The sequence below is a fragment of the Panicum hallii genome, chromosome 7 (assembly GCF_002211085.1).
Source record: "Panicum hallii strain FIL2 chromosome 7, PHallii_v3.1, whole genome shotgun sequence".
Classification (NCBI taxonomy): domain Eukaryota; kingdom Viridiplantae; phylum Streptophyta; class Magnoliopsida; order Poales; family Poaceae; genus Panicum; species Panicum hallii.
This window is the reverse complement of record NC_038048.1, coordinates 40,153,905-40,181,728: the sequence shown is the minus strand read 5'-3', so window position 1 is coordinate 40,181,728 and position 27,824 is coordinate 40,153,905. Positions and strand designations below refer to the sequence as shown.

General features: G+C 43.7%; 7 protein-coding genes across 10 annotated transcripts; 2 read left to right on the top strand and 5 right to left on the bottom strand.

Annotated features, from left to right (window-relative positions):
- Positions 1-531: 531 nt before the first annotated feature.
- On the bottom strand, positions 532-4,552 carry LOC112901144 (UPF0426 protein At1g28150, chloroplastic). The gene is made up of 4 exons (XM_025969991.1): positions 4,375-4,552; positions 4,163-4,291; positions 3,277-3,460; positions 532-842 (listed from the first exon to the last, which is right to left on the bottom strand). The coding sequence occupies exons 1-3, from the start codon at positions 4,435-4,437 to the stop codon at positions 3,278-3,280; spliced, it is 375 nt and encodes a 124-aa protein (XP_025825776.1). The 5' UTR covers positions 4,438-4,552; the 3' UTR covers positions 532-842; position 3,277.
- Positions 4,553-5,940: 1,388 nt separating this feature from the next.
- On the top strand, positions 5,941-9,836 carry LOC112900787. The gene is made up of 6 exons (XM_025969587.1): positions 5,941-6,102; positions 7,206-7,414; positions 7,536-7,716; positions 8,990-9,075; positions 9,200-9,285; positions 9,616-9,836. Exons 1-6 carry the CDS (start codon positions 5,941-5,943, stop codon positions 9,834-9,836), a joined length of 945 nt encoding a protein of 314 aa, XP_025825372.1.
- Positions 9,837-11,188: 1,352 nt separating this feature from the next.
- Positions 11,189-12,901, bottom strand: LOC112900465 (probable aquaporin TIP3-2). Its single transcript, XM_025969328.1, has 3 exons — positions 12,711-12,901; positions 12,354-12,601; positions 11,189-11,838 (listed from the first exon to the last, which is right to left on the bottom strand). Exons 1-3 carry the CDS (start codon positions 12,853-12,855, stop codon positions 11,425-11,427), a joined length of 807 nt encoding a protein of 268 aa, XP_025825113.1. The 5' UTR covers positions 12,856-12,901; the 3' UTR covers positions 11,189-11,424.
- A 1,001-nt stretch (positions 12,902-13,902) lies between these two features.
- On the bottom strand, positions 13,903-17,490 carry LOC112898753. Its single transcript, XM_025967034.1, has 6 exons — positions 16,892-17,490; positions 16,186-16,284; positions 15,864-16,041; positions 15,134-15,231; positions 14,415-14,476; positions 13,903-14,322 (listed from the first exon to the last, which is right to left on the bottom strand). Exons 1-6 carry the CDS (start codon positions 17,345-17,347, stop codon positions 14,208-14,210), a joined length of 1,008 nt encoding a protein of 335 aa, XP_025822819.1. The 5' UTR covers positions 17,348-17,490; the 3' UTR covers positions 13,903-14,207.
- A 286-nt stretch (positions 17,491-17,776) lies between these two features.
- LOC112900035 (mitochondrial intermembrane space import and assembly protein 40 homolog) lies at positions 17,777-20,436 on the bottom strand. The gene is made up of 4 exons (XM_025968735.1): positions 20,197-20,436; positions 19,342-19,376; positions 19,099-19,224; positions 17,777-18,264 (listed from the first exon to the last, which is right to left on the bottom strand). The coding sequence occupies exons 1-4, from the start codon at positions 20,312-20,314 to the stop codon at positions 18,094-18,096; spliced, it is 450 nt and encodes a 149-aa protein (XP_025824520.1). The 5' UTR covers positions 20,315-20,436; the 3' UTR covers positions 17,777-18,093.
- A 230-nt stretch (positions 20,437-20,666) lies between these two features.
- LOC112899629 lies at positions 20,667-23,559 on the top strand. Its single transcript, XM_025968174.1, has 6 exons — positions 20,667-20,847; positions 20,940-21,018; positions 21,537-21,632; positions 22,288-22,804; positions 22,921-23,056; positions 23,192-23,559. The coding sequence occupies exons 1-6, from the start codon at positions 20,722-20,724 to the stop codon at positions 23,378-23,380; spliced, it is 1,143 nt and encodes a 380-aa protein (XP_025823959.1). The 5' UTR covers positions 20,667-20,721; the 3' UTR covers positions 23,381-23,559.
- A 109-nt stretch (positions 23,560-23,668) lies between these two features.
- On the bottom strand, positions 23,669-27,824 carry LOC112899628. 4 transcript variants are annotated; one of them, XM_025968171.1, is made up of 12 exons: positions 27,667-27,824; positions 26,958-27,085; positions 26,412-26,692; positions 26,226-26,297; positions 26,074-26,135; positions 25,856-25,991; positions 25,583-25,679; positions 25,410-25,476; positions 24,819-25,007; positions 24,484-24,638; positions 24,200-24,301; positions 23,669-24,123 (listed from the first exon to the last, which is right to left on the bottom strand). In XM_025968171.1, exons 3-12 carry the CDS (start codon positions 26,668-26,670, stop codon positions 24,012-24,014), a joined length of 1,251 nt encoding a protein of 416 aa, XP_025823956.1. In that variant the 5' UTR covers positions 26,671-26,692; positions 26,958-27,085; positions 27,667-27,824; the 3' UTR covers positions 23,669-24,011. The 4 variants fall into 4 exon arrangements, with proteins under 4 accessions (XP_025823956.1, XP_025823957.1, XP_025823955.1 ...); XM_025968172.1 differs by having other exon boundaries at positions 26,958-27,577; positions 27,667-27,685; XM_025968170.1 differs by having other exon boundaries at positions 26,958-27,820.

The window sequence follows — 27,824 nt, the reverse complement described above, 5'->3', positions numbered from 1 at the left end:
CAAAATACGTTTCTAATATAGGGTTTAATGTATAGAGAATGAGATTTAGAGAACGTTGTTGGAGAGAAATGAGATATAGAGGAGAGAATCTTGTAGAGAATTATGTAAATGAAGGATGTAGAGGATGGGATTTGGAGGATATCGCTGGAGACAGCCTTACGGCGACAGGGCAGAATTATAGTTGAAATCCCGGTACACTGGTGCTGCGAAAGATTGTTACTGTACATGATCCTGGTACTCGTCTTCACAAATAATGCGATGAGTTTAAGCTGCCCTGCCTTCAAGGATGCTCTGTAAATGCCTGTCAAGTAGCAAATGAAAATCTGTGCTGCGCACACTATCCTAATGTTCGTTTGCTCTTAATAATCTCATCGCTTCGGTACCTATTAGCATCATATTCCAAATTATTAACCGATAAATCATATATGGAAGTTTTCCCAAGTTACAGGAAATGTTCTGAACCTGAGTTCATGCCGTTTCTTTGTCAGCGTTACAAGGGCGATCCCTTTCCAGTGAGAAGCATAAAAGGTCTAGTGGAAATATGTTCCAGTCATCATCAAGTGAGATTGTGACAAGCATAGAAAGTCTAGCGGAAATATGTTCCAGTCATCATCAAGTAGTTAGTTGTTGCATTGGTATGTCACTCAGGTTCACGTCAGTGGCTTTAGATCAAATCAACAGTTACAGCTTCCGGTTCTAGAGTGCCAACCGTAATGCCATAATAACAGCTCGCCTCGCAAGTTGGAGCTGGAGACTTACAGGCGAAGGATATTCTCATTCCTGCTTGATCCGCGACCATCATTGGATTAGTTGGAAAGCACCGCCCAACAGTCTGATTTGCCCTGCACGGTTGAGAGGAAGGAAAGAAGAGACCAAACTGCAATGATTAATAAATGTGCAGGTAGAACAAAAATACCCAGTTCAGAGTTCGTCAAAGTTCAAACTCAAATGTTGACTTATACAGAGACCTTCAAATGGAAAAAAAAAAGGAATCTGCCCAACCTTCATATATCACCTCTCACTACTTACTAGGCATGGCACAATAATCTTCCGCAATACAGTACACGGAACTACAGAACGGAACATAGTCCACCCATTTTAATTTGGAACCACAAACGACCAATCTCCCAACAAACACACAACAGACTCCACTATGGCATACCTGATTAGTCTTGGTCAATGCATATGGTGTTTACACCTACCCTCTCCGAACACAACAGAGTGATGATGTAACATGTCGAATTTTATAAACATGACTATCAATGTATTATCAAGCATTTAGTAGACTGGACACATGAGGATGATGTATGCAAATTTGTCTTGAAAAGCACGTTTAATTTTATACCATAACCGAAGTCTGGCCAGAGGTGCGTTTTGGGAACCATACGAGTAACTGCAAGTAGTAACATATAGTACCAGATATTCCGATAAATTCGCCAAAACCATTAATGTATTTCTAAATGGATAAGTGATGAGAGAAGCCAAACAGCTGGGAAATATGATGACCTAACTTCCTGTCCAGATGTACACAAAAGAATGTGAGGAAAATAATAATATGTGGATACTTATCAGTGTGAGAAATCCAGATGAAAAGAGTGTCCCACAAACAAGCAGGAGGCAAGACAAGATCCACCAAGCTCATACAGATACATTCAATTTGCTCAAGAATCTTATCATCAATTCTCTCAATAATCTTATCATCCCTTATAACCTAAAACGTTCTAAAGTTGTGGTTAGAGAAAAAAAATATTCTAAATAGTGACCTTTCCTTAAATTGGACAATGAGAATGACACTACCTTCAATCAAGAATGTTGATATTTCGAATCAGATACTGACTCTTAGGTTTTCAGCATTAACATTATATGTCAGGGAGCCATCGAACACGATAAGAACATTGTCACTGTTGAAGCACAGATGTAGCTTAAATATGTAGAACCATTCTAGACAAGACCAAGAGAGTAGGACATAACAAACTAAACAGTCAATAGCATTCAAAAGAAAAATTATCACCAAGTATGCCTCACAAATATGCAATATATCAGTGAGATGAAAGTATTATCTTTTTGGACCCTTTATTTTATTATAAAGAAATCTGGTTCTTTTTGTCAGTAAAAATGCATGCCTTTCTCTCCTCACAACAATCTGTCTAAGAACACCTGTTCACAAAATCTATCTATATCGTGTAATGGAGATGCCGAGATCTTTATATTATATTTAAGTTTGATATTTGCAATGCAAATTATTTATATCTTATTTCCGTGTAGTATGCAAACTAAAACCATGTACAAGCAGCAGTGCTACACAGAAGTAATTTATATGCCACAAGAAAAGCTGATTTCATTTATTGAGGGTAGTTAGTATAGCAGACTGGTCCGTTTGAATACACGTTTAAAGTCTGTTCAAGACATTCCAACTTCATGAATCAACAGACTGCACTGTCAGAAGACATTCATACCCAAACTCCAAATCCAGATGTTCTGTACACTAAAATCCTATTCACCAAAAAACCCATGGAAGATCCTTTCTCCATGTCAATTGATGGTTGGCCACTTGGTCTAAGTCACTTATTCAACTGATGCCCACATAAAACTCTTGAAGCCAATGAATACACAAGGCCAACAATATACTGTTCTGATATCAGGAACTAAACAAGAAGGACAAAAAATATCCTATTTTTCAATAAAGTTGAAGCGCAGGCAAAACTTGATGGCAGGTGCTTACCAGTACCAGCCATTGTAGAAAGGGAATTTCATGAATAAGTGAATTTCATTTCATGTTTGATTACCCAACTACTTCCTAATACATGTATAAGTGAATTTCATTTTACTGTTGGGCAACAACTGCCTCCATCTAACAATATGGACCCCAACACATAATGAGAGTCAAAGTTTGCAACATTTGAGAAATGAATTGATGCAATCATCTGTAGATTTAGTTGGAAAAACACACACCATATTTGCATTTGGTTCAGTTTTATAATTTTCATGTACAGGTAATACACTCTGTAGTTATATACTTATACTAATGGCGAAAGTTCAGTTTTGAAGGAACATGTCTCAAGGACTGGCGCCTAATATTATGAAACAGGAGTGTTAGAACAAAACCAAGGCCCAAATTTTTGTACTATCAATGTTAATCCAATGTTTGACACTTTGACTCAAAAACAATATAAGCACATAAAATTTTGAGCAAGCATGTCATGACTCAGGTATTACAGATATTCAGGATAAGTTACAAGGAAAAGATGTTAGGCAGACAAAAGGTAGCCAGTGCACCTCACTCAATCTCAATTTGCTGAGGTGCATCATTTTGATCTGCCTCACTTGATTCTTCAGAGCTATTTTCCTCAGCTATTCCAGAAGCCTCCACTGTCCGAGTCATCCATTCCTTGAGAGGATCCTCATTCAGGTCAAGCCTCAAGAGGCCAGCAAACACACCACCCATGAATGCAACTGGCTCCTACAGACATGGTAGTTAAATATCATCATCTGTTCTTGCTTCAACAAGCAAGAAAAGTAAACTCCAGATTAGAGAGTGTATTAGTATTGTTTGATGAATGCTGCTAACGCTATAGCTACTCTTTCCTGAAATATCTGCAATTTTCCATTTCGACAAAGCATCCTGATTCCCAAAATCGGCGAGATTGGAACATAAATGACAAAAAAAGAAAAGGAAACAATAGTCTAAATATCAAGTTGAGGATCAATTTTGTTAATTTTGCCTGCATCGATGAGAGTTGTCATAGCATGGGCACCGCAATGGTTAAGAGGCCACATAAATGTTTGATTAAGAAAGATTTAACTCCACAGATCAATATAAAGTTTCTCCATCATCATGAACATCGAAACAAATCTGGATTTCGACGGTTGCATAAAATTCCCCATTTTCCAGAATAACTTTACAAGCGTACAAAAGACAACAAGCAATGCTGAAAGCCTGAAACTGAGATTACATGTACCAACTATCTAGGTGTCAGTCTGTCAGAGTCGGATTGAATGGTCAATTTAACATTCCCGCACACAGAGAAGCTATCTAAAGCCTCATGTCATCATCAATACAAGCAACCAAAGGCTGGAACCATCCCCAATCCTGGATCTCCCCCCGGGGGGGGGGGGGGGCGGGGGGCGGCGCGAATCTGAAAATGAGTTAGAGAAAATTTACCTTAATGGCTTCTCGGAGGATACGCTCGTCCCCAAGAGGATTGAAGCACGCTCGCACGACCCCCGCCGCTCCCCTTCTCCTCCTCCTCGTCCGCCCAGCAACCGCACTGGGAGACCCCCTCCTCGACAACTACAAGCGACAGAGCAAAGCTATACCCAATTAAACTCGTGCAAAAGTACGCGAGGGTTCCTGTTCTAAGCGTGGGGGTTTACCGCGGCGGGAAATCGCGGGCTGGGGCAGAGCAGAGCAGCACCAGCAACAGTAGAAGTCGCCATGGGTAGCAAGCAAACGCCTCCGGCAGTGTTCGACCGTTCGGGAGCCTTCCTCGCCTCGGAGCCGGAGGCGACGGTCGACGGAGGATATTTTCTTGCGATTGGAGCAATGGATGGAGCGGGCGCAGACGCGCGAGGCGGGGTTAGCGGGCCAGTCGTTGCCTGAAGCGGCCCGTCCAGCAACCCCCCGCAGTATTTGGGCTCCTGGCTCGGCCAATCTGTGCGGGCCCGGGGTGCTCTGCTGCTGGACCGTATTTGTTGGGCCAGAAAAGGTCGGTTGGTGGGCTGTTCGTTGAGAGGAAGAAAGCACCGGTGGCCCATTCTGACTGACCGGCTGCCGTTTTCCGGTTTCTTGCGCGTCAGCCGCCTGCGGATACGGGGAGGAACGTCCAGAGACCACAGTTTCCACTCTCAGAGGAAAAAAGAAAATGGAAATGCTTTTGCTTCTGCCGGTTTTCCGGCACACTTTGCTCACACATCGAGCATGAGTATGACGCATTTTGCAACCCTCGGGGGCTTCATGGCCTGCAACGCGTTTCTCAATCCTCGGGGGCGTTAGTTAGCCTTTAGGGCTGCAAGGTGATGTGTAAAGTTGACTACTTGCCCCAAACATACTCCATGGCCCCCATGGCATAACAATTCACGTGAGCCACTCGAGCCATAGAGAGGAGTACAGGTTTTCGTTTGTACTACAGTTCAGAGTACAATTTATATTGGTCTGAATCAAAGTTAGTGAGGAATAATCCACCTACAAACCTTAGAAAGGTAAAAAGTTTCAAAAAGAAAAGCAACACATTGCCCTTTTAAAGCCAGAAAAGAAAAAGCCATGAGTGGAGATTAGACGGCTTCATCTTGCCTTGAACGAGTACAAGCACACGTATTTTACTTTCGGTCCTATAAAAGCCAAGAAATATACACCATAGTCCACATAGGATGTATCAAGTGAACACAAAAAAACACAGAAGCCATGCGCAAACAAAACCGAGCATCCAACGTCATAGTCCTTACCCATGGCAACTTTTTTTTCTCTCTTTTCCAAAGTGGATATATCTATTATTCCAAAATGGAGGTCCCCATGTGTGAAAGGTCACATTGGTCATCACACCTCCTCAAGGCATAAAATGACGAAAAGCCAAAACTAAATTTGGAAGAAAGGTTTAAAAAAACCACTTCAGCAATATCCATGGCCAAGCCAAGGAATATCAATAGGGAAAGGCTATCAAGTTGGCAGGTAATTAAGATCTAGCATATCCTTGGAGGGGTGTGGAGGCTGGAGATAGGATAATTGTTTAGAAAGCATTGATGGCAGATATGCAAATACGCCTAGGCCTAGGCTCCTCCTCCCCTGCAAAAACCTGAGCACACACCTCCATTCCAGGTAGCTAAGCGCTCCCAACATAGGCTTTGGCTGGTTTGCCTTTGTGTTCTCTCCAGGCCTAAGACTACTGCATACAAGTAGGACCAAGGTGTACTGTAGCGCAGAGGATTTTGGGGGCGAGTTGAGAGATGGCGGGTTCTAGTTCTAGTGCTAGCATTCAAGAGGAAGCTACTAGTGCTGTTTTTGATGGTACGGTGGGGACACATTCCAATCTGAGATGTTTTCTTGACAGTGTGACTCCAATTGTTAAGGCATATAGGGTTCCTAAAGCACCCTACTATCTTCCACAGGTAAGCATATCTTGGACTAACTTTTATTTTTGGTTGCCGAATTCCCTCCTCCTCGTGTCCTGAACTCTTGCTTTAGTAAAATTTCTTACTCCTTTTCTCTCTACTATCTTTGATCTGGATATATTACCTCTTTTGTTTGAGCTTGCATCTGATTTACAAGGGCTATGTGGATAAAACTAGATATGTGAGCTTATCAAGATCGTGCTCTATTCACGCTCCATCTTGCTTTTAAGTATATTAACTAGTGGGTTTGTCAGTGTAGCCTCTGATCTGTTTGTAAAGTTTAGATTCAAAATGTTTTAGGTGCGAAACATAGTCCCGGGTAGTATCCGTTACATCTCTACGGGGATGTCATCCGACCGTTCCTTGCGTTATCATTTGAATCGGGAGGTTCGAGGGTTTTATCTTAGAAGTCAATCCGCGACAATTCCTTTTTGCATCTAGTGTATTGAATATTTTTCATCTAGAACTTACCCCCTTTTTTCATACCAACAGTAACATTTGGTTAGACTGTACTATCGGTAGATCCAAACAGAGGGACCTCACGTGACATGCACATCACTGTCCCTTTCGTTCTTACTGTTACATCTTCACGTTATGGTGCATCCCTTGCTACAAGATTCGTGCTAATTGATTCACAAGATATGCATACGAACTCAGGTGCAAGCAAGTCATCATCACTTTGTCTCTCTTCTTGATTTGACTATACAGCTCAATAGATGTTTCAACCCCCACAGCCTTCCCTGTAACCCACGAAAAGATGCATTTGCATTCCCATTCTTGCTGACATAATTAATAGGAACCTTCCGAAAGAGATCTTCTAAAATGGATTCACCCCCCCCCCCCCCCAAAAAAAACAAAAATCTGAAACAGTCATGGACAAAGTAACGTTAGCATGGCCAGCTAATTAGCTTAATTGTGTTCACATGGACACCGATTCACTTGAGCTATGATAATGCCATGATTATTTCTTTTAGAGAGACACAACGTATTCAGAACCAGCTACGTCGGAGGTATATTTATTTATAAATATTACTTGGATGCGTTTTTTATATCTTAAGACATGGTAGCGAAACAAATTTAACTCTTATTTGTGAGTGCAGCCAAACGAACATAATGGAAACATTGGAGATGGAGTCAAATGTTTCTACTACCTTGGAGATCTTTGGAATTCGTTCTACAAGTGGAGCGCCTGTGGTGTTGGTACTTCAGTGTGCATTGCTCCGGGTGGGACAGTAGAGCAATACTTCGTGCCGTATCTTTCAGCCATGGAACTGTACGCCAACGAGACAAATGTTCCTGCGTCAAACAGGTATGCAACTGGTACATGTATACAGCAATGTTTATTTTGTATATAACTGAAAATTAAAAGAAAGGAAAGGTGTTGCTTACATGATTACTTCTGAAAGTCTCGATTGGCGTAATGACTGCAGCATGGTATATGATGGAAGGTTCAATGGGTACAACCAGCATGGTGCAACAGAGTGGACTACTCATGGATATCAGACACCATCAAACATGCGCAAGGTCGGAGTACTTGAGAGCAAGGGGGAGTTACTCTTCAAGTATTTTGAACCTGACTCCCCGTACGAAAGGATACCTTTCGTGGACAAGGTATGTAGTCCCAATAGCTCAAATCTCTCTCTCTCTCTCTCTCTCTCTCTCTCTCTATTATTCACCTTTTTTTCAATTTTTTGCACTTAATTATTTGCACCTCACCTAAGCCTTGTCCGGTGTCCATTCAGAAGTGAGTCAGGTTCTAAATACTTGAAGGATAACCCCCCTTGCAGAGCATGTACTGCTAACAACTTCAGATCTAGCTGCCTCTCTGTCAGCCAGATGGTTCAAACTTTTGCACGTATACACATACCCCCCTCCCCCCCCTGCATCTGTCGGATTGAAATAAATAAATTAGCATTGTATAATTTGACAAATCAATGTACAGTTTCATAAACTTAAAAGGTTTCTATCTATCTACCACAAGATTTATTTTTTAGAAAAAAAGAATATGTATTAATATCTCACCAGATGGATCGAATTTGGGTTAGATCTCCCATGAGGATGTTGAAAAAAAGTAGAGCGGTGGCGTAAACGGGATTGAATCAAGGTGATGCATCTCTAGCGACGATGTTGGTAGCTTGGATCTGGTGGGCGTAAAGACAACAAAGGGTATGGGGAATCGGAAATTTTTGGATCAAGATGGGCATAAGTGCCAACGGTGTCACTAGCTTGGATCTAAGCAAGCGTCAAGATATGGGGAAACTAGAACTTAGGTACTGGTCAAGGTTGAGCACCACCGGCAACGATGTTGCTTGCTTTAGTTTGGTGGAGCAAAAAAACTTAAAGGGTTGGAGGAACAAGAGTTGGATCTAGGTGGGCTTTATGATCTGATCCCTTGAAGTCAAGAGAGATGTTGATCTAGGATATAGAACTCACCGGAGCAAGAGAAGAAGGCGGTAGTCATCATGGGGAGCGGCGAGGAGTGACACCATCATCTATCTCTTGGATGGCAATAGCTGTAGCCAAGGTTGGTCCTGTTGATGGATCTTGCCTGCACTAGGATGAAAATTTGGGCACACAACATGTGGGTGGGGCGGCGGAGGCGGCGATGGAGTGGGTAGGGTTAGGAGTAGGGATGGCGGAAGAGGAGGGGAGTATATATAGGGAATGATGCGAGGAATGGTTCGTTCGATCTCGATCCTACCATCACTAGATATATCTATTTTTAAGAGAAAAGGTCAAGAGTTCCTATACTTTTTGCATAATCACAAAAATGTCCTCTAAAGTATTAGCGGGTTTACACCTAAGTGTAAATCTGTCTAGGCTCCATTGAAATTCCTATTTTCTATATGATCTCCCTGATTTCCTTTCTTTCTCATGTATTTAGGTGTACGAGCTATACACTGAAAGGCCTTTCATAACATCTTTGAACAGTTTAGAGCTCTCACCATCAAGTTGGATGTCAGTTTATTGGTAACTTTTCGTAATCACTTACTTTTTAGCTTGAAGTGCAAATATATCAGTACATATACGTTGTTCGCCTAAACTAAATATTTTTTTCGATGAGATTATTTTACTTTCTTATCTTGTTCTCTAGGTATCCAACAAGTCATGTCCCTGCGAAGAACCAAAAAGATCTTAATACTTGCTTTTTGACGTACCATAACCTCTCAACATCTGAAGGTATGCAACAATGATAAAATGTGGTGGAATGTTTGTGTGTCTATAGGTCAGTCGCATGCATTTTTTTTTGTCTTCGCTGATGTACCGAGCCATGAAGTTCCTTTTGTATGTGATTTGAGTCCCTTTTTATTTCTCCAAAACAACACATATTATACCCTTTATCTCTAAATGTACATTTTGTCACTAATATCTCATATAGTAGTAAAAACTTGTTTTGAAATGCTTATGTGGAAGGGAAAATATTAAAGAATATTATTACTTCTTTCTATTTTAGCAACACAATGAACTGTAATAATTTTTTGACAAAATATAATATGGTGATTCTTGCAGGCAATGTGTCTTTAGACCGTGTGCACGACTCCAATCATGTGGCGCTTGCCCCGTTCGGCCTTGCAACATTCAAGCTAGACGCCAAAGTGTGGGCTAATCCAGACTCCGGGGACCAAAAGCATATTGTTTCTCTGTACGATGCAGCACGGTCATGGCTCAAGAAGCACAGCATCCACCACTATGACTTCAACTACTTCTCCTACAGATGCTCATCCACATGAATAGCATGAAAATGGCCAATCAAGAAGTTCTTAGCCATTGATCACTCAAGCATATCGCGTGTTGTTTATAGCGCATCTCCGCGTGCAGTGAAATGGTTGTAGTAGATACTTGTCTTCATATATATCTTTTTTCTTGTTTTTTTACTTATGATAGTTGTAGCTTTATGTAACTCTTCAAACTTTATGTGTTTACTGGTATTAATTGAATATGTTTATGCATTTGGAGGCTACACATCACAATGTTTACTTTCACTTTGATGTGTGTCAATACATTATGTTCAATTTAGTTTGTATTAAACAAAGATCAACTTTATATCAAGCTATAATGGCCTCGCATAAAAAACACTTAAGAAACCAAAAGGAACCTAAATGAAAATTAGATCCATCCCTATTGTACTTATGTGTAAAAACCATGTATGCCAAGTGCCTAAAGCACTGAAGTCCCATACAGAAATAAGGACCTTCGTGTTCACATATTCCATCACAATGCTTCGTTATTACTCTTTTACATTATGAAGTCGCTAATACCCACTAGTTCATGCTATGTGTAGTTGAGCTCACATCTATTCAATATAAGAAACATATAACTTTATGGAGTTATATACATATCTATATTTATGGCACAATTAATAGATACTTCGTAGATATATGGCCAACCATCGATAAAAAATATTTTAGGATATTTTTATTAACATAGAAAGATATGAATGCGCCCTTTTGGATGGAGAGAGTAGCCTTTTTGCCCCAAAGATAGTGTCAATAACAATCACTTAAAAGCATCTAAATATGTCTATAAGAAATAATGTGAAACTTCCCTCTTTGACTGCTGTAAGTGTATCTTCTCTTCCTGGCATAGTAATAATAAATACCTCCCTTAAATATGGGCAACAAACAACTGAAACAAGAAGCTACTAAAAATGGTTCCCTCTAGATTAGCACTCCATCCGTTCTAAAATACAGATCGTTTTAAATTTTCTAAATTCATAGATCTCACTATGCACCTAAACATACGTTATATTTAGATGCATAACAAACACTATAAATCTAGAAAAGCTAAAATGCAGTTGAAACGAAGGAAGTAGTCATTAACTTCCAATTAATGGGTAGGGTGATCAGGAGGTGTCGGAGCCGCTGGAGAGGATGGAGGCCCGGTTGAGCAACTTCGCTGCAATACCGTTCTACTTGATCTAGTTCTTGGTTGTAATAACAGACTTAGCCTTTTGTACGCTCTTTCTTTGCTTTCGTCTCGCACCTCGCACCTGGGCAAGCCCAGCTCGTGTACTGTGGCATTTTATTGCCTTCAAGAAAAGCATAGTGAATCTCCTTTTTTTAAAAAAAAAAGACTTTCCCTCTAGTAAAAACGCCCATATCGATGATGCACCTGAACAACGTCTAGCAACGCTTTCAGGAATCAGGGCTGTATGTCCATGTCTCCCTGAAAAGGGTCAGCCTGGAAAGTATCCCTGAAGCTGTGCTTGGCTCAATTCCATGTAAACCTTTTGCTGCTCGGGCTCTGACGCAGATACCAAGCTCGGTCCTAGATTTACAAGGAAGTCACGTACAACAAATATACAAACGTTGCAACAGCTCAGTAATCCTCAGCGGCGGTTCCGAGCACCCGAGGACCTGCAGCCGCTGCCGGCGCCTCCGACGGCTGCTCAACCATGACGGACTCGTAGAGCGCGCCAGCCAGCCCGGCGCCGATCAGCGGCCCGACCCAGTAGACCCAGTGGTGGCGCCAGCTCCAGCCGACGAGCGCCGGCCCGAACGCCCGCGCCGGGTTCATCGCGGCGCCGTCGAACGGACCGCCGGCGAGGATGTTCGCGCCCAGGACGAAGCCGATGGCGAGCGGCGCGATCGGTCCCACGCCGCCGCCGCCGCGGCTCCGGTGGTCCACCGCGGTGGCGTACACGGCGTACATGAGGCCGAACGTCATGACGGCCTCGAGCAGCAGCGCGTGCCGCTCGTGGACGCCCCGGCCGAGCCCGATGCCCACGGGGCGCTGCAGGACAAGGACAAGCGATGCATCCCTGGAGTGAGACGTGGCGGGCATGTTGCGTACGCGTGGTTGCACACAGAGCGTTCGCCGAAAGCAAATGCATCACGCGCGCAACCATTTCTGACTTTGTTTGTTGGAAGCACGAACGAAAACAAAAAAAAATGTGACCTGAATACTGACATGCAGTTCTGGTCTGGCCTGGCAGTTTTCGTAAGCTAGCCACTGCTTTAACATTTGTTACGTTGTTAAAAGGTTACTTTTTTTATAGGTACATTAAAGTTTTTTTTAAAAAAATAGGTACACTAAAGGAATCCAGCAGGGAAAGGAAAAAAACAAAGGTTCTGTTCTGCAAACCTGAACACATGATGCTTCTGAACTTACAATGTTGGCACGGCACAACAACCTGGTGCTATCCCACAGTTTTGAGCTTTTGACTAAGGTTGATTTTCAGAGCTACTAGTTTTTATCAGGACGTTTGATCAAATCGTAAAATAATCTGACACGGCGAGACGAATTACCGTGCCTCCGGAGACGAGCGTTAGAAGCAACGCGGCGGCCACGGCGCCGAGCAGCTGCGCCGCCCAGTAGATAGCGGCGCGCCCGAAGGAGATGCGGCGGCCGACGAGCACGCCGAACGTGACGGCCGGGTTGACGTGCCCGCCCGACGCGTCGCTTGCCACCGCCACCGCGGCGGCCAGCGCCAGCGAGTGAGCGATCGCCACCGCGACCAGGCCGCCCGGCGTCCCCGTGTCCTTGTACAGCTTCCCTGCAAGATCCGGCGACGCAAGATCACCAAGCCTCGCACTCGAAAGTCGAAACCAACACGAGGTGCATGCATGTAAAGTTGCTTGTAATGCGTGTTCAGGATGGCGTACAGAGGCCGTAGACGGAGCCTTCGGCGGAGAACACGAAGATGGCCGTGGCGACGAACTCCGCCACCGCCGCGCGGGTGGCGGCCGGCAGGAGGGGTCCCGCGCCGGCGGCGTCGGCACGGCGCGCGGGGTGGCGACCTGGCAGCATGGTGAATGGTGCTGCCTTCTCCGTAGGTTCTGAATCTGGCTTCTGCTGGTTTGATGGTCACTCTTCTTTCCGGCGCCGGAAGCGTTAGCTGGGGAGCTCTTTGCAGCGCGAGACCGCAGCTCCGGACGTGACAGGTGGTCACGGGCAAAGGGACACGTGTGGGAGGGATGGCGTTTCGGGGATCGACGGCCTTGAGAAGCTCCAAGATCAGCGACAATGAACGAAGAAGACAGTTTTGTGTACTGGACCAAAGCGAGAGAGACTCTTCCTTCAGCCTGGGGGCCCAACAAGCACTTCAGGGCTCCGTGAATGCAGGCCTGACCATGAAGATGAACACTGAACACGCTTCAACAGGAACATCTTTGGTCTTTGGAGAAACCTTATGAAAACTTTCGCTGATGGGCTGAGGGTCATCTGGAAAACCTGCAAATTCATCTGCTTTGTCCTCATGTGGTTAGCCAGTTCCTGTCTTCATGATAGGATATTCTCGACCTGATTCTTCTGTGTTAACGGGTCTGGATCACCACCACATGGCATTGCAATTCAACAAGTTGGTGGTTACAGTAGAATAGCATCATCTACCTGAAGTGCTTCAAGTGTGCGCACGGTCCATCAATTTTTTTTTAGATTAAGGAAAAAGAGTTCCAGCCTCAACTTTCAAAAGAACGAAAGCCTACAGCCAAACGGTCCATCAAAAATAGTACATCGTCTTGCTTCTTTTGTGTTCCTGAGTAATTTGAGTAGTAGTGTGCCCGTAACCTGCTACCTGCTGCTGCCATACCGTGTACAAACTGGTTTTCAATGCTTCATCCGGTTGCGTTAAGATCGGTGGGGTTTCAGCACTCAGTTCTGTCCATGCTATGCATATCAGAGCTAAGCGCATGGTGAATTACGAATCATTCTAATACATCATTACACGTGAAAACAGGACAGCACCATGGCCAAACATATTTTGGAATACCACGCACACAAATGATAAATCTGCCATCCTGTAATCAGTAGATAATTTCACATAAACGCAGATATACGTTTAATGGCACAATAGAATAAAAAATAACAAAATGGAGTAAATTTCAATAACATTCCCGCTTTCTATAATCTCATTGCTACCATTCTCTTGACAATGTTTCCTCAAGTCATGGGCAGGTTTGGGACACTGCAAGATGTTACTGGCCTACTCGGCAATCACAAGGCAATTTACAAAACCTCCAGCCAAGTATCCCTGTGCTCGGCTCAACACCTACTTCAACGGCTGAAAAAACAATCTAGACGAAAAGGCTGGAGAAACTCGCATCAGGCTAAAGTTGCAACACTATCAATGAAGGCGTTTAGCATTATTCCATCACTATAATTCAAGATGACGACGAGGGGCCCTGCTCTATGTCTAAATCATCAACCATCTTCTGTATGGATTCAATATCACCAGTTGCAGAGAGGGTGTGAATTCGAAGACTGTCAGCATCCTCACTGCACACAAGAAAATCGAAGACAATAATTACCAAAAGGCTGTGGAGATAAAAATAAAGCAAAAATTCCCCATATAGTAAATTTAGCCATACTCTGTAACTCCAAAGATTTCTTTGACAACAAGTGAGCTGTCCCTTGAACAGAACTCTGGAAGCTGGATAGAGAATCAAAAACAACTTCCATTAAGACCTGAGCCATCATGACAACTTGTGTGCAAGCTAATCGGTAACAAATCATGATAAAAATAAACTCGAAAATTGCACCAGATGAAATGAATAAATCAATCTGAATGCTAGTAATAATATGGTTGCACAGATAGCTTATGGAAACTAACATTTTAAACTGAATGGAAAGACAATGTTCCTCAAAGCACAAACCAGTAATCTAATCAATCATCTGCATCTTCAGAGATTAGACACATTAACACAGCAGAGGCAGCAGTGAGCACAGGTCAACAAGAAGAGGCAAATGCATTTATGGGGTGTTCTATATAAGGAATGAGATGGTGAAACTGAACCTAAACAACTGGTTCTTTCTGAGAAATAGAATGGATTGTTTCAAAATCATATTGCACATTTTCGTCTAAAAACAGGGAATGATGCCATCCCATCCATATCATGAATGGTCGCATGACGATCTAGACCCATCAAGAATAAGCTGGTTCGTCAAACTGAACATTCATTATAAACTTCCACAGCAAGTAGTGAGCCATCAAACCTTATTATTTTTCATTACAGCTCAAATCAATATTAGCTTAAAATATATATGGAATTATAAAATCAGTAAGAAAAATGGAGGATCAACAGGTTACCTCTGATAAGTATAGGATTTTTCCAAACAAAGCTTGTACAGCAAGCTTCCGCTTAAAACCTTGTTCTGTGAACCCAGATAAGTCCATAACTACTGGCCCTGCAAGATTGTAAATACAAAAATATATTGCGTAAGCATGACATCTCCGAACCAAAATTTTGAATTTAATAAAATATATAGTGAATACTAACAATAGGAAAGAAATAAAATTACAACATAGATGCTACCGCTCTTCTCAAATTATAATTAGTGTATGGTGCATTCCATATCAGGGGGTGGGTTAATAGAGAATAGGAAAATAACTATGAATTTGTACAAGGATGCATCTGTGTTGCCTTGTGATTGCCCCAACAACCATGCCCTTTACATTTGATTCTTTGGATATGCTTTGCAGGACTTGAAAGTCACATTCGCATGCAGCAATGACCGAACATAAATTTTCAAGGGATCAATTTTCCATCAATGCATGATTGTGGAGTTGTACAGAAGATTTTGAGTTTGATAATAACCAAGGAAACAGCTCTGCATGCGTCCTTAAACAAAATGAGGGTCCAATCTTACATGCATGGCAGATGAAAAATGGATATTAGTAGCTTCACAAAGAAACTTCAGCCAAAGGGGAGCAGGAAAAGGAAACACATCTAGATTGACAAAGGTAAATCCGCCAAATCTTGAGATTGTGGAAAAAAATTGAGCTCTTGCATGAAACTAGAATAAGCAGCAATAGATACCTTTTTCTCGAACAATTCGTCTTGAGATCTCATTCAAAATTTCAGCAACTTCTGCATCTTCTAGCATTGACGCCTTTCTAAGATGTATGAGATCCACGACCACATCAGGATTGAAGGGTTTTTCGTTCAGTGTGTACCGAATGTACTTTCTTACTACATCATCCAAGTCAAATCCTGTCTGCGTACACATAAAAGCGTATTTACAATTTCATGAGCATGTTGTTTGATATGGGAAAAAAAATTCCATCAGCAATGTAAAGAACAGTTTGCTATATCAGTTTCTCAAGAATGATATAGATGGTTGGTTAGGGTGCACACACACCTTCTGCATGAGGTCTTGGAGAGCAGGATAATCTACTGCTTCCCTGCCCTTCTGGAACAGGTCATCTAGTGACTTCAACAAGAATATATTCTTACTGACCTGCAGAGAAACAATGGCTTACTATTAACTGCAACCAAAATATAGATACCAAATAGTTCTAGACCACAGAAGTTACAGTATCTAAAGACATGCGAAGAAAAAAAAATGACAAACTGTCTAACATCAAGATTGCAATCCGTTCACCATCAAGCTTGCAATAAACAAAGAAAGAAAGCTCAAATTTGTTTTAGCATCTCTTCGTATTTAAAATGTTATCTAGTTGATTTAGAGTGAACTTAAAGGGTGCAAAACAGAAGTTCCTGGTTCATTTTAATTTTATTTTAAGAAATGCTGTAAAATGATTTAATTAGTATGATTCCAAGATGCAATGCACTGATGCAGTATACGCAAATAGATAAATTTGCAAACACAGAATTAGCTGCTGAAGGAGCGAAATTATCATTTCCCATCGCCTTGACAAAGCAAAATTTGTAAAGGCACATATTGTGGGGTCTAGACTGATCCCCACAAACCTATGTTCTAAAATGTACATAATCCACAGTCCTAATGCAGCGGCAAAGGGAAATGCACACCGTATTTAAATACCCCAGCACGCGATCAAATACGCTCATGGAACAACGAAAAAATTTATGATGCGAACACTTACCCTTCGCTTCTTCTTAGTGCGCGGGGAGGTGAACCTGCGGACGGTGCGGACGACCGCGAGCACGAAGGAGACGCCGACGTATGCGAGCGGCACGGCGAGGAGCCAAGGCACGGGGCTGGAGCCGACACGGGGCCCCGGGATGGCCTGCGTGACGGTGCCGGTGAACTCCACGAGGTCCAGCGCCTTGTCCTGGATCCACGGCATCTCCTCCTCAACCTCCTCCACCTCCTCCTCAGCGTCCCGCTTTGGGACATCGCTGGGATTCGCGGGCTGCCGCGAGGCGGCGGCGCGGGCCCGGCTGTCGGCGCGCTTGGCGCAGACGACAAGGAGCGGCGCCGGCCGCCGGGGCGTGGGGCGGGCGGGGACGGGTAGGGAGAGCGGGCAGCGACGGATGCGAGAGCCGCCGCCGGCGGCCATCGGCGTGGCGAGCGGATGGAAGAAGGAGGTGGTCGCCATGGAGGTGGTGGTGGACTGGCGATTAGGGCTTATCGTGGTACGCGGTTCAGGTGGAAGAAGTTGTTGCGACTCCGGAGTCCGGAGTTCAGGAAAGGTTTGGAGGAAGACGACGAGCAAGGAATAAGAGCCGAGCGGCCCAGAAAGAAACAGCTTATTTGGGCCTTCGAGGGTACGGTGTCAAATTTTCTTTAATTTTTGGCCATCCGCTACCTGCGGTGTGCTTCAAAGAACAAAAAAAATGCGGTTTGCAATGTTTGTAAATCCGCACTAGTCCAGTATGCAAAAAACACGAGCAACAGCATCGCGGTAAACCACAGACATGGATCGACAGAGCCTTAGAGATCAGGTAGCAATTAGTACGAATGTAAATGAAAAGCGATCTTCAGAAGTTGTACCAAAACCATAGCAATACACAAAAGCAACATAAGCTGTCATGGAAACTGATTCGTCATGAAATTTTACTTGCTCGTATGGTTCCCATGGCACTCCAAATCCCAACTCCCAGTTATTTAGATTACAATTTTGTTGGTCCCAGTCGAAATAACGTGTATATTCTAAAAAAGATACTTCAGGGCATTTGTACCACACAAAGTATGCATATCTCTGCGGATGGATTTCGGATGCCTCTTTGGCTCTTTGCGCTCTGAAATCAATCTACTGCTGTCTACTGAAGAACTTATCAGAGAAATAAGGAGAAGTCTGTGAACTGGATGAATCTCAGTATCATCAGTTAATGCCATGCAATCTCAAGCCTTGGGTTTGGGTTCTCTAGACCATGCTGGGGCTCTAACTTTCAGGTTGGAATCCTCCGCTTCCTCATCATTCTCCTCTTCCTCCAAAATCTCCTTAGAAAATGCCTCTGGATTTGCTTTGATGCAGTCCTGCAGTGCGATAAAGGGGTTCACACAATCTGACCCCTGTGAAGGCAGAGGTAGCAAACTTTAGTGCAAGTTAATTTACACGAAGAAAAAGACATGAATCGAACAGTTAATGGTGCCACATGGTCAGATATTATTTTCATACACATGATACTTGAATTTTTCAAATGAAGGATCCAAGTTTTGTGAGAAAGTACAGAAACATGTAAACAGCCATAATTTGAAAAGGAAACAATTCAAGGAAACTAAGTTCAATCAAGTTAGCACTTGAATTTTTTTGAAGCCTTTCAGATGCAAAGAACAAGGACACGCATAATTTTTTTATTGATGTAAAAGTAAAAGAACAACCACAATGAATGCTTTTGATTAAACAGAATCACCTTATAATGGCTTACATTAGCATTGTAGTCTAACTAAATCGACAACGGTTCCAGACTTCCAGTTTATATCTAATGAATCATAGAAATCCGCCCTAGGGCAACACATCTTCCTATACTCAACTAAGTCAGCTAAAAACATGGGGGCCTTTCAAGTAAGCCAACAAATTTCACATCCCACGCTATAGCAGAAACAGAATTGTGTTGAATTACTTTCGAAAGAAAACCAAGACAATGCACAAATATTGGAAAATAAGAAACAAACATGTCAAGCAACAGAATGACTAAATACATAAATATAATCATAGAACATTAACTGTCACAAGCTAAATTGCCAAGGCTTATACAAAATTACATCATTTAATAAGCTTCTGAATCATAGGCCATTTACTAGCGTGCTATCATCCTGATGCATACGCACTTAATATAGATTGCATATGGCGGATTTAAGTTGAATCAACTTAGTAACTTGTAGCAAACTAAAAAGATATACAACCTTCTCTTCTTCTGTGCTCCTAAGGAAGCAGGAAAATGCATCGACAAATGAGCCTCCACAAGGACCATTTTTCAAATCAGCAACACATGGACACTCCAGAGCTTTTTGTACCTTCTCATCAATTGACTGCACAAGCAAAATACTATTTCACTGACCACTGGCACTTGGAGTGCCAAGATATAGTGAAGCAAGTAGGTGACTGATGTATAAGCATCTATCTAGAAGCAAAAGGAAGGGCCATACCTCCTCAGTATCACCCTCATCAAATGACATGGCCTCTGCACATTTTTTAAAAATGCTTAATTAGAACAATGTGGCACTTGGCTGAGAAGGAGCCTGAATGAAGAAAACTATGGTATACACATCTAAAAAAGGAAGTTTGCTAGCTGCAAGGAGAACTAGAATTTGCAGTAACCTTTTGAGTTGAATTATGATTTGTTCCCCTCAACTAGGACCCTAGGGCCAACAGTCTGAACTGTGTTTTTGTACCATATACTTTCGGTTACTTTCGAGAAGCCTAGGGTTTGGGCATAACCGTATACCTTCAAAGTGTATATTGTAACTTTTCCACAGTGAAGTGTATATTGTAACTTCTCAGAGAGCTATAATATCAATCGATCAGATATTCAGGCTAGTCATTCTGGATGGACATTGCCACATTAGCAGCCTAGCCTAAGACTTGCTTGCTCCTCAGGAGCAAGGATCAGGCTTCAGGCCCCTGCTTAGTTAATTTACATCATTGACATTAATTTAACAGTGAATTCTAGCAGAATTCCAGCATGAATGAATCCAAATATTATTCAGTAAGAGCCTAAGGAATCGTGATCAGTAAAAGTTCTGCATTATCGAATACTAGAATAACACAGGTGCGATCCCATCCTTCTACTTCCGTACCAGAAATCCAGAATCCTATCCGTTACTGGCTACCCAAATTTTTCTTCCAATTCGAATGCTACCAGCCAAGGCCTCCCCACTTCAACCAATGGTCCACCAAATCCAAGCAACGCGAAAACCCAGCGCAACTGCAACTCAACTAGTATATGGAGGCGGTAAACACCATACACACATGAGATTCGGGGCTTCATAGTTATACCATACCTGCGGCGAGCGCCTCGAGGGAGGAGGACGCCGAGGCAGGAGAAGGAGAGGACGGCTCCGCGGCGGGCGGAGTAAGCTCCTCCGCCGGAGGGGCGGACAGACTCTGTCCTTGGCCCATGGAGATACGCAGAGGGAGCGGGAGCGGGAGCAGGCGTCGGCCAACCTCGTCTCTACCCGGCAATGGCAGCGAGAGCGACCGGGCGGCGGGGTCGGCTGGAACGTTGGCCAAGTCGAGCCGGCGGCACCACCAACGCCGGAAGAAAAGTTGGACCCGAGTTGGACTCGCGTCGGCGCGTCCTGACCGTCCGATCGTGCGAAGATTCGCGTGATGCGAGGGACAGGCCGACAGGGCCAGGCTAACTCAGTGGGCCGGCTGCGATTCCGCCCATCAGTGAGATGGGCTGCTTTCTGTGACTGGGCCCCGGTTCAGTCACCGCGGCCCCTCCTCCTCTTCCCCTTCCCCTAAACCTCCGCGTCGCCGCTTTTCGCCATTTCCGGGTGGGTGTGCTCCAGCCTTCCGCCGCGATGGTGGGAGGCGGCAAGCCGCTGGGGGACAGCGTGTTCGCGGGCCACGCGGCCGCCGGCGCGGCGGCGATCAGCGCCTCCTCCGTCGCCGTGCACCCCCTCGACACGGTCAAGACCCTCATCCAGGCGAGCGCGCCCACCCGCATCTCCTCCTATTGTTGCTTGCTGTACCAGTGCTTTCTGAAGGTCTAATTTGGCACGTTTTCTTGCCTCTGCAGCTGGGAGCGGCCGGGCAGAAGCAGAAGATGGGGCTCCGGCAGGTGGTGGACCGGCTCATGGCCGCCTCCGGCCCTGCAGGTTTGGTTGGTTGATTAATTGCTTGATATTTTGGTAGTGGGACTGTGTATTGCGATTGGAGTAACTGTACTGCATCCTGATTTGCATTGCTACCGAGGTCTGTGAACTGTTGAAGTTGGGCAGGCTAGTATGCTGATTGTGTTGAGCTGCCATGTTATGCTAGGCCAGAATCGTCTGATGATTTTATTGATTGATTGTTGAGCCTACCTGATAGAGCTAGCAATTCCAAAGAGAGAATGAAAGACCTTATGCAAATGTAGATATGCTGGGTTCTGTGTGAAACTATGAATTCAATTGTTGGAAAATCTAGAGTGCCTGTTCCAATACTTTCCCCAAGTTTCTTTGGGTGCCTGTTCCATCAAAAACTTTCTTGAGTGAAGTAGTAGAAATCCTTATAAATCCTGATTTTTTTATAAGATTTTCCAGTTGATGTTTGATGGCTTCATATCTAGTTATGTGTGACTTAACATGTATGGAATTTAATTCACTCATTATCTTATAAGTTGTATGCCTTTTAGGGTTTTACAGTGGAATCGGATGGTCTATAATGGGAAGACTTCCTGGGTTGGGAGCACGTTTTGGGACCTATGAACTTTTAACAGCTTTCTATAAAGGTAAATACATGATTTCCCACGATTCATGGTTTAGGACAATTTGTTCTGTGTCACTTTGTTATCAGTATTTTACATTACAGGTCTAGTTCTTACCTCTTAAGCATTGTGTCACAGTACATTGCTTTTTTTTTCTTTTGTTTTGTTATTACCACCATCGGTTTGTTTTGATTTGCACTCCTTTCTCTGTTTTTTTTCCTGAGATGGATTGCACTCCTTCCTTGATAGTTTGATACATCTTCTGATGATCTAATCTACCTATGATGACAGCTAGTTATCAAGTGGAAAATATTCTCTAGTATTACTAGTAGTGGCAGAGCGTGAACATATGATAAGAGGGGGCCAATCAGCAACTATTATACGTAAAATACTCTTGAAGCAAAGGAAATATGACATTTGAGAAAGAAATATGAGCAGATCATAAGGAATTTAAAGAACTATTGTACATGCACAAGCATATATACTAGTAACTGATCTTATCGAGTGTTAGAGATAGATAATTACTAGTAATATTTTCGTGGGAGGAGGGCCAGCACCCAGTTTGTCCTCCATGAGGCTCCGCCAGTGATTACTAGCACTGCTAACCTGTTCAATTTTCCTATGTCCAGCTCGTGATGAAATCTAATAAATGATTACCATCTTGTATATGTCTTGGCAGATGGAAGGGAGGACAACTATGTCTATTATTCTGAGGCTATGTTGGCTGGCATAGCTGCTGGTGCTGTAGAGGCTTTTTTCTGCACACCATTTGAACTTCTCAAACTCCGGAACCAAGTTAGTTCTGTGATACCTTCAAGACCAGTGGTCCCTGCAAATGTTGCACAAGAATCATTTCCACTACTTTCCAAACTGTTGCCTGGATATGTTCCTGACATGAGGGTGTGGAGCAACACCGTGAGCCTTTTATCTGATCTTTCTCCAAAGCATCCCGACATGTTGGGTGCCCTAAAGCAGCACCCATGGATGCTTACCGGCTCTGGGAAGCCCCCATTACCATCTGATGTGCAACTACCTTCTAGAGTGATATCACTTGAAGGATGGGGTGCTCTGTGGAGAGGGCTTAGACCAGGGATAGCTCGAGACTGTGTTTTTGGTGGTATGTTCTTTTCAACTTGGCAATTTATACACACAGCGATACTCACTTGGAAGGCAGTTAATATGAACCCTGAACCTAGGTAATGTAATCATGTTAGCATATTTGATTTGGAAGTAAAGATGGGGATTGCATGGTAACAATATTTATCATTTATCCTGTCATTTTAATCTATTGTAACCTTCTGTCTCTTATTAGGAATATAGAAGAAGCAGGTCCTGTACACCCTTTTGCCTCCAGTGTTGCTGCAGGCTTTGCAGGAGCAATTGCAGCTGCTGCTTCACATACATTTGATACGGCAAAAAGTCGTTCAGAATGTACTGTTGTGCCTAAGGTACAGGCTTTGTCCATGCTTTTTATAGTCTACCCTCATCTTTCTTGTGTAATTGCCTCCAAATTTGACATTGCATTCTTTCATATTTGTGATATTGTGATACTCCTTGTTTATGTCATCTCCTTTTCTTTGCAGTATATTGCAATGGAGAGGAAGCTTCTTAAGTGGAAAGCACCAGGAACGTGGATAGAGAGAAAGACAGGAATATCTCCTGCTGATAGGAATGTTCTGTTCCGTGGCATTGGACTACGAATGGCCCGTAGTGGAATTGCATCATTTGTATTAGCCGGGTCATACTATCTAGTTGTAGATTACATCTCATAGATGACATGAAGAGATATCATATGGGGATATCTTCTTTCATATGAAAAATGATGATTTGATGACATTCAGAAATACATTTTCATGACTGTATACGGATTCCTTAAATGGTAGGAACGGATTCATATTTGACAATTTTGCTCATTCATATAAATTTGCTTGACTGGAACTGATTGTTCTAAGGCACGTTTTAAGATGCCAATGCAAATGTTTAGAGTTTATGACCAACAAGCACAAAACATTGCTTTCCGGTGATCATCAAATTTGGCAGAGTTATTGTGGGACCACACATAAATCAGAACAGGCACAAAACTATGCCCTTGCCGAGAAAATGCAAGCATCAGGAACATCCGAACATCAGGAATCAGGATCGAGAATGGTCAATCAAATCCTTTGACAAAGCATTTCCCTTGTCAGAAGAAAAATCGCCTGTACAATGCTCTTCCAATTATCTTCAGGCATTCCTAAATTTTGCTTGGATTTTTTCTTTTTTTGACTTAGGATTTTGTTCAAACATATTTTGTACACTTCATTTGTTACCATGTTCAGCTTTGACATGGCAGATCTTTGTTCTTCTCCTTTCTCTCCAAAGCCAAGCTTTTCGTCTGAAGAAACCATTCTGTTGCCTATACACCTACTGACGTCTATCTTCTTTGTTCCAAAGTGGATCTAATGGAGGAAGATCATAGTCATCTGGCATTAGTGCCAATGCAAAATCCGGTAAGGGAGGCGGAGTTCCAATGACCCTGCAAATTCCCCAAAATGACACATTAGTTCATGGGGTTCACAATTTCAGTATGTTTCAGCACTGGTGGTTCTTACTTTTCTTGAGTATACAGGTCCTGGTTGATTCGGACCTTGCTTGAAGCATCTTTTGGGATCTTATCAAACATATATTTTGCTGTTCCGAATGGAGTAGGGCTCCTGCAAAGTACAGGTATGGACTTCAGTCTCCCTTACTATGAATGTGTTATTACAAATCACAGCAATAGCTGTTCCTCAAACAGATTATTGAGCACCCCTTATCTTGGAGAATGTGAAATATGTAAAATGAAAACTCCAAAATGTGGTTAGTAGTGAAGTGTGGTGATGCCTTACGCCCTTACCTCGATGTTGGAGGAGTTGCATGGAAGGCTTCTGAAACCCTTTTGCTTTCTTTTAGAAATTCTTCTGAAGCTTGAAGTGCAGCTATTGCCATTCCGTGGGATTTCTCCGTGTTTCCCTCATCAAGAATCAAACCATGAAAATAGTATGCTGCAGCCTGAGATAAACATGTACATAGATGTCATACAGTGTAAATACTTAAAAGATCATACATTAGAACGAAAGATATGCAATCTGGTGAAATTTAGTCTCTTTGATTGAGACGAGAATTTGCAATTTGGGAGAAAAGAAAAATAGTCAGTGACAAGAAGACAAGGTAGTAGCCTAGATTATGTACCTTTGCTTCAACATATTTCCACTTGACAAACAGCCGATGCTTTTTCCCCCATCCATCAGAGTCAGGAAGATCTGGAATGCTTTCCTGAACTTGTTGCCAATACTTGACCATTTCACAGGCTAAGCGCCGTTTTACTGCTAAAGTGGCCTTTGGACTATCAATAGCTAAACCAAGCTGCATGTCAACCCCCTGTAGGAAGAACACCAACGTTCAGAACAAAACTGAAACATCTAATATCAAATGTATTGGCCAGCAAAAGCACAGGTAACAATTGTTTTATGTATCAAACATGACACAGTGTAGATTTGATAAATCATTATAAACAGAATGCTAGTACTAGGTTTCTTATGCTGTTCCCAGCAAAAATTGCAACTACAGTAGTATAAAATAGTGCTAGTCAATATCGCAACCTATCTCTGCTGCTTCAGCAGTAATAGCAAATGTATTGTTCAAAATTACATGCAGGCATAATATATTCGGTGTTTTCTTCTCTCTCTCTTTTTTTGAAGCATATGTTCAGTGTTCTCTTCAGAAAAAATTAAACAAATCAAATGGACTGTAATCCAAATTGCCTAGTTGAGAAGACACTACCTGACCCAGAGCTTGCAGGCTTAGAGCTTTGAGATTTCCTTCAACGAGGTCTACTGGGAGTTGCCTCCTGTAATCCACATGTTGAAGGAGAATGTTTCAGTAGATGTTTTAAATGTCTTTAAATTTAAATTGAAGCCTAACACTAGTAGCAAGCTTCCCAAGGTGTACAGAACCTTAGTTCAGGTGGAATCTGCGGAATTACATGCCGAATTGCGCAGTCTAAGTATCCAGCTGCCTTCAAGAAAACATCGACGGTGGCCCGTCTGCTCTCTGTTGCACATTGGAAATATGTCACCATATCAGCACATGAACACTACAGACAGAAATACTTCAATGCACAACAGATCATTTTAGTGTTTTTCTATGAATATAACTAAAATGCACAAACTCGGAGCACAGTCTGCAAGACAAGGACACTTCGGATGTACAGTTAACAGTTGTAGCACCTTCAGAAACTCTTGGTGCATAGCCATCGCCGTATGACCTGGGGAGAAGCAGGGTGTTGGCCTGAAGCAAGCAGACCATGGCCATCAAATGCAGCACGGACAGCACCTCGTACCAGGCATCTGCCATGGTCGTCTCCTGAGATTGGAAAGGTGATTTTACATATTGCCTAGGAGCAACAAAACAGCAATGAGTTCGCAATATTCAGGGCTGGACATACCTCAGCAGCATTATCCTCTTGGTTAGTCCAGGTGAATTGCACCGTGTGCCTCAACGTACTACCTGCACATTTTGCATGCTGGATGAATCAGAACAGCAAAACTGTGAACCAAAACTAGAACAGACCGCAAGATTAGTGCAGCAATTCCTCACCTTCTTTTACCAATCCTAGCAGAAATGGCAAGTAATCTTCAAGGGCCTGTAGGAGATTGGCCGTACGAGACCCTGCACAGAAGCAAACCGGCAATCCAGGTCAGCGCTCTGCAAGTCCTCTCAGCTTGCAGACAAAATTAGCTACCAATTCAGGCGCTGTACCAGCACCACCCCCTCTCTACACACCGTGCCGTGCCGCGGCCGTCTTCCGCCTCGGCTTCAGCGCCGCCGCCGACTCTTGCATTGCCATCTCGACGACGCGCGCTCTCAGAGCCGACATCCGCTCCACGATGCTCCTGTCCAGGCGCCCACCAAGCGCCTGGGCGAGGTCGACGCTCCTCGGCACCCGGAGCCCCGGGAGAAACACGACCACGTCGCCGACGCTCCCCGGCCTTCTCCGGTGCCCGCCGACGGCGTCCTTCTGGCTCGACGCCCCGCACCCCATGGCTTCGCGGCGTCCTGCTTACCTGTAACAAACACGACATCAGAGACTCACCAACAAACCACATCGCGAATTCAAGAAGTTGAATGAAATTTACGGCACGAAGAATCCACGGCAGAAACAGAAGCGAGGATCGTGGAAACTTTCGGAGTAAAAAGGATATCTTTGTGAATGAAATGCTCGGGCAAAAAGGATAGCGCGCAAGATTGTAGCTTGTACGCGAGCGCAAACCAATCAGAGAGAACACCATCGCACAAGAACCGGAAAGAACCCAATAAAAGCCCCCTCACCTTTGTTCTTCCTTTCCGGCGGCCTTTCCGGGATTCGTCAGACCAGAATCCACCGCCCGAATCGAAGCCTCCACCTCCACCCACCAAGGTCCACCACCACCACCACTACCCCCGCTCCCCGGCCGCCTCTGCACGCGCGCACAACGCAAACCACGACGAACACAAGTGAGCGAAACGAAACGAAACGAAGCAGGTCTTATCCTTTGAAACGTTGGCAGGGGAAGGGGGAGGGGGGACCAGTAATCAACATCGAAACAGGAGTGCAACTTGCCGTAATGTGCGGCCAAATTGGCATACTTTTCGCCCCCGAAAAGGCGTTGTTTTTCTGGTGGATCAGCGGCAAGTTGTGCCGTCGGATCGAAACAAAAAAAAAACTAAAGAAAAAAACGCTAGCTGCTGGTCGCGCCAGTGCTGCTAGGCGATCGAGCAATGCATCAGCATCACCACCGGATGCCTAGCCGGGGATGCCTCTGCCGCCGTATTGAAATGATAAAAGTACATTGGAAAAAAAAAAGCTGTTTCCAAGATCGTGAATCGAGCCGCGAAATCCAGGAGGAAAACGAGGAGCCACCAAATCCTCTGACGCCGGGGGAGAAACGTCACGCGCTTGCTGCTTCTTGCTGCCGAGCAAAGGTACATCCGGTTCTAGAACGCCAGGAGGGAGATCGATGGAACAATGGGGGATTTGGGAGAGGAAGAACGACTCAACTGTTCGAGCGTGGACGCGGGCAGATGAGCGAAGAAGGCTTTGGAACTTCTCCTTCCTCCTGGACTGGTGAGCTGGACTCCCGGAGGAGGTCAGACAGGAGAAAGAGAAGAGAGCGAGAGAGGAGAGAGAGGCCTACAGGGCTGAGACTGAGATGACCT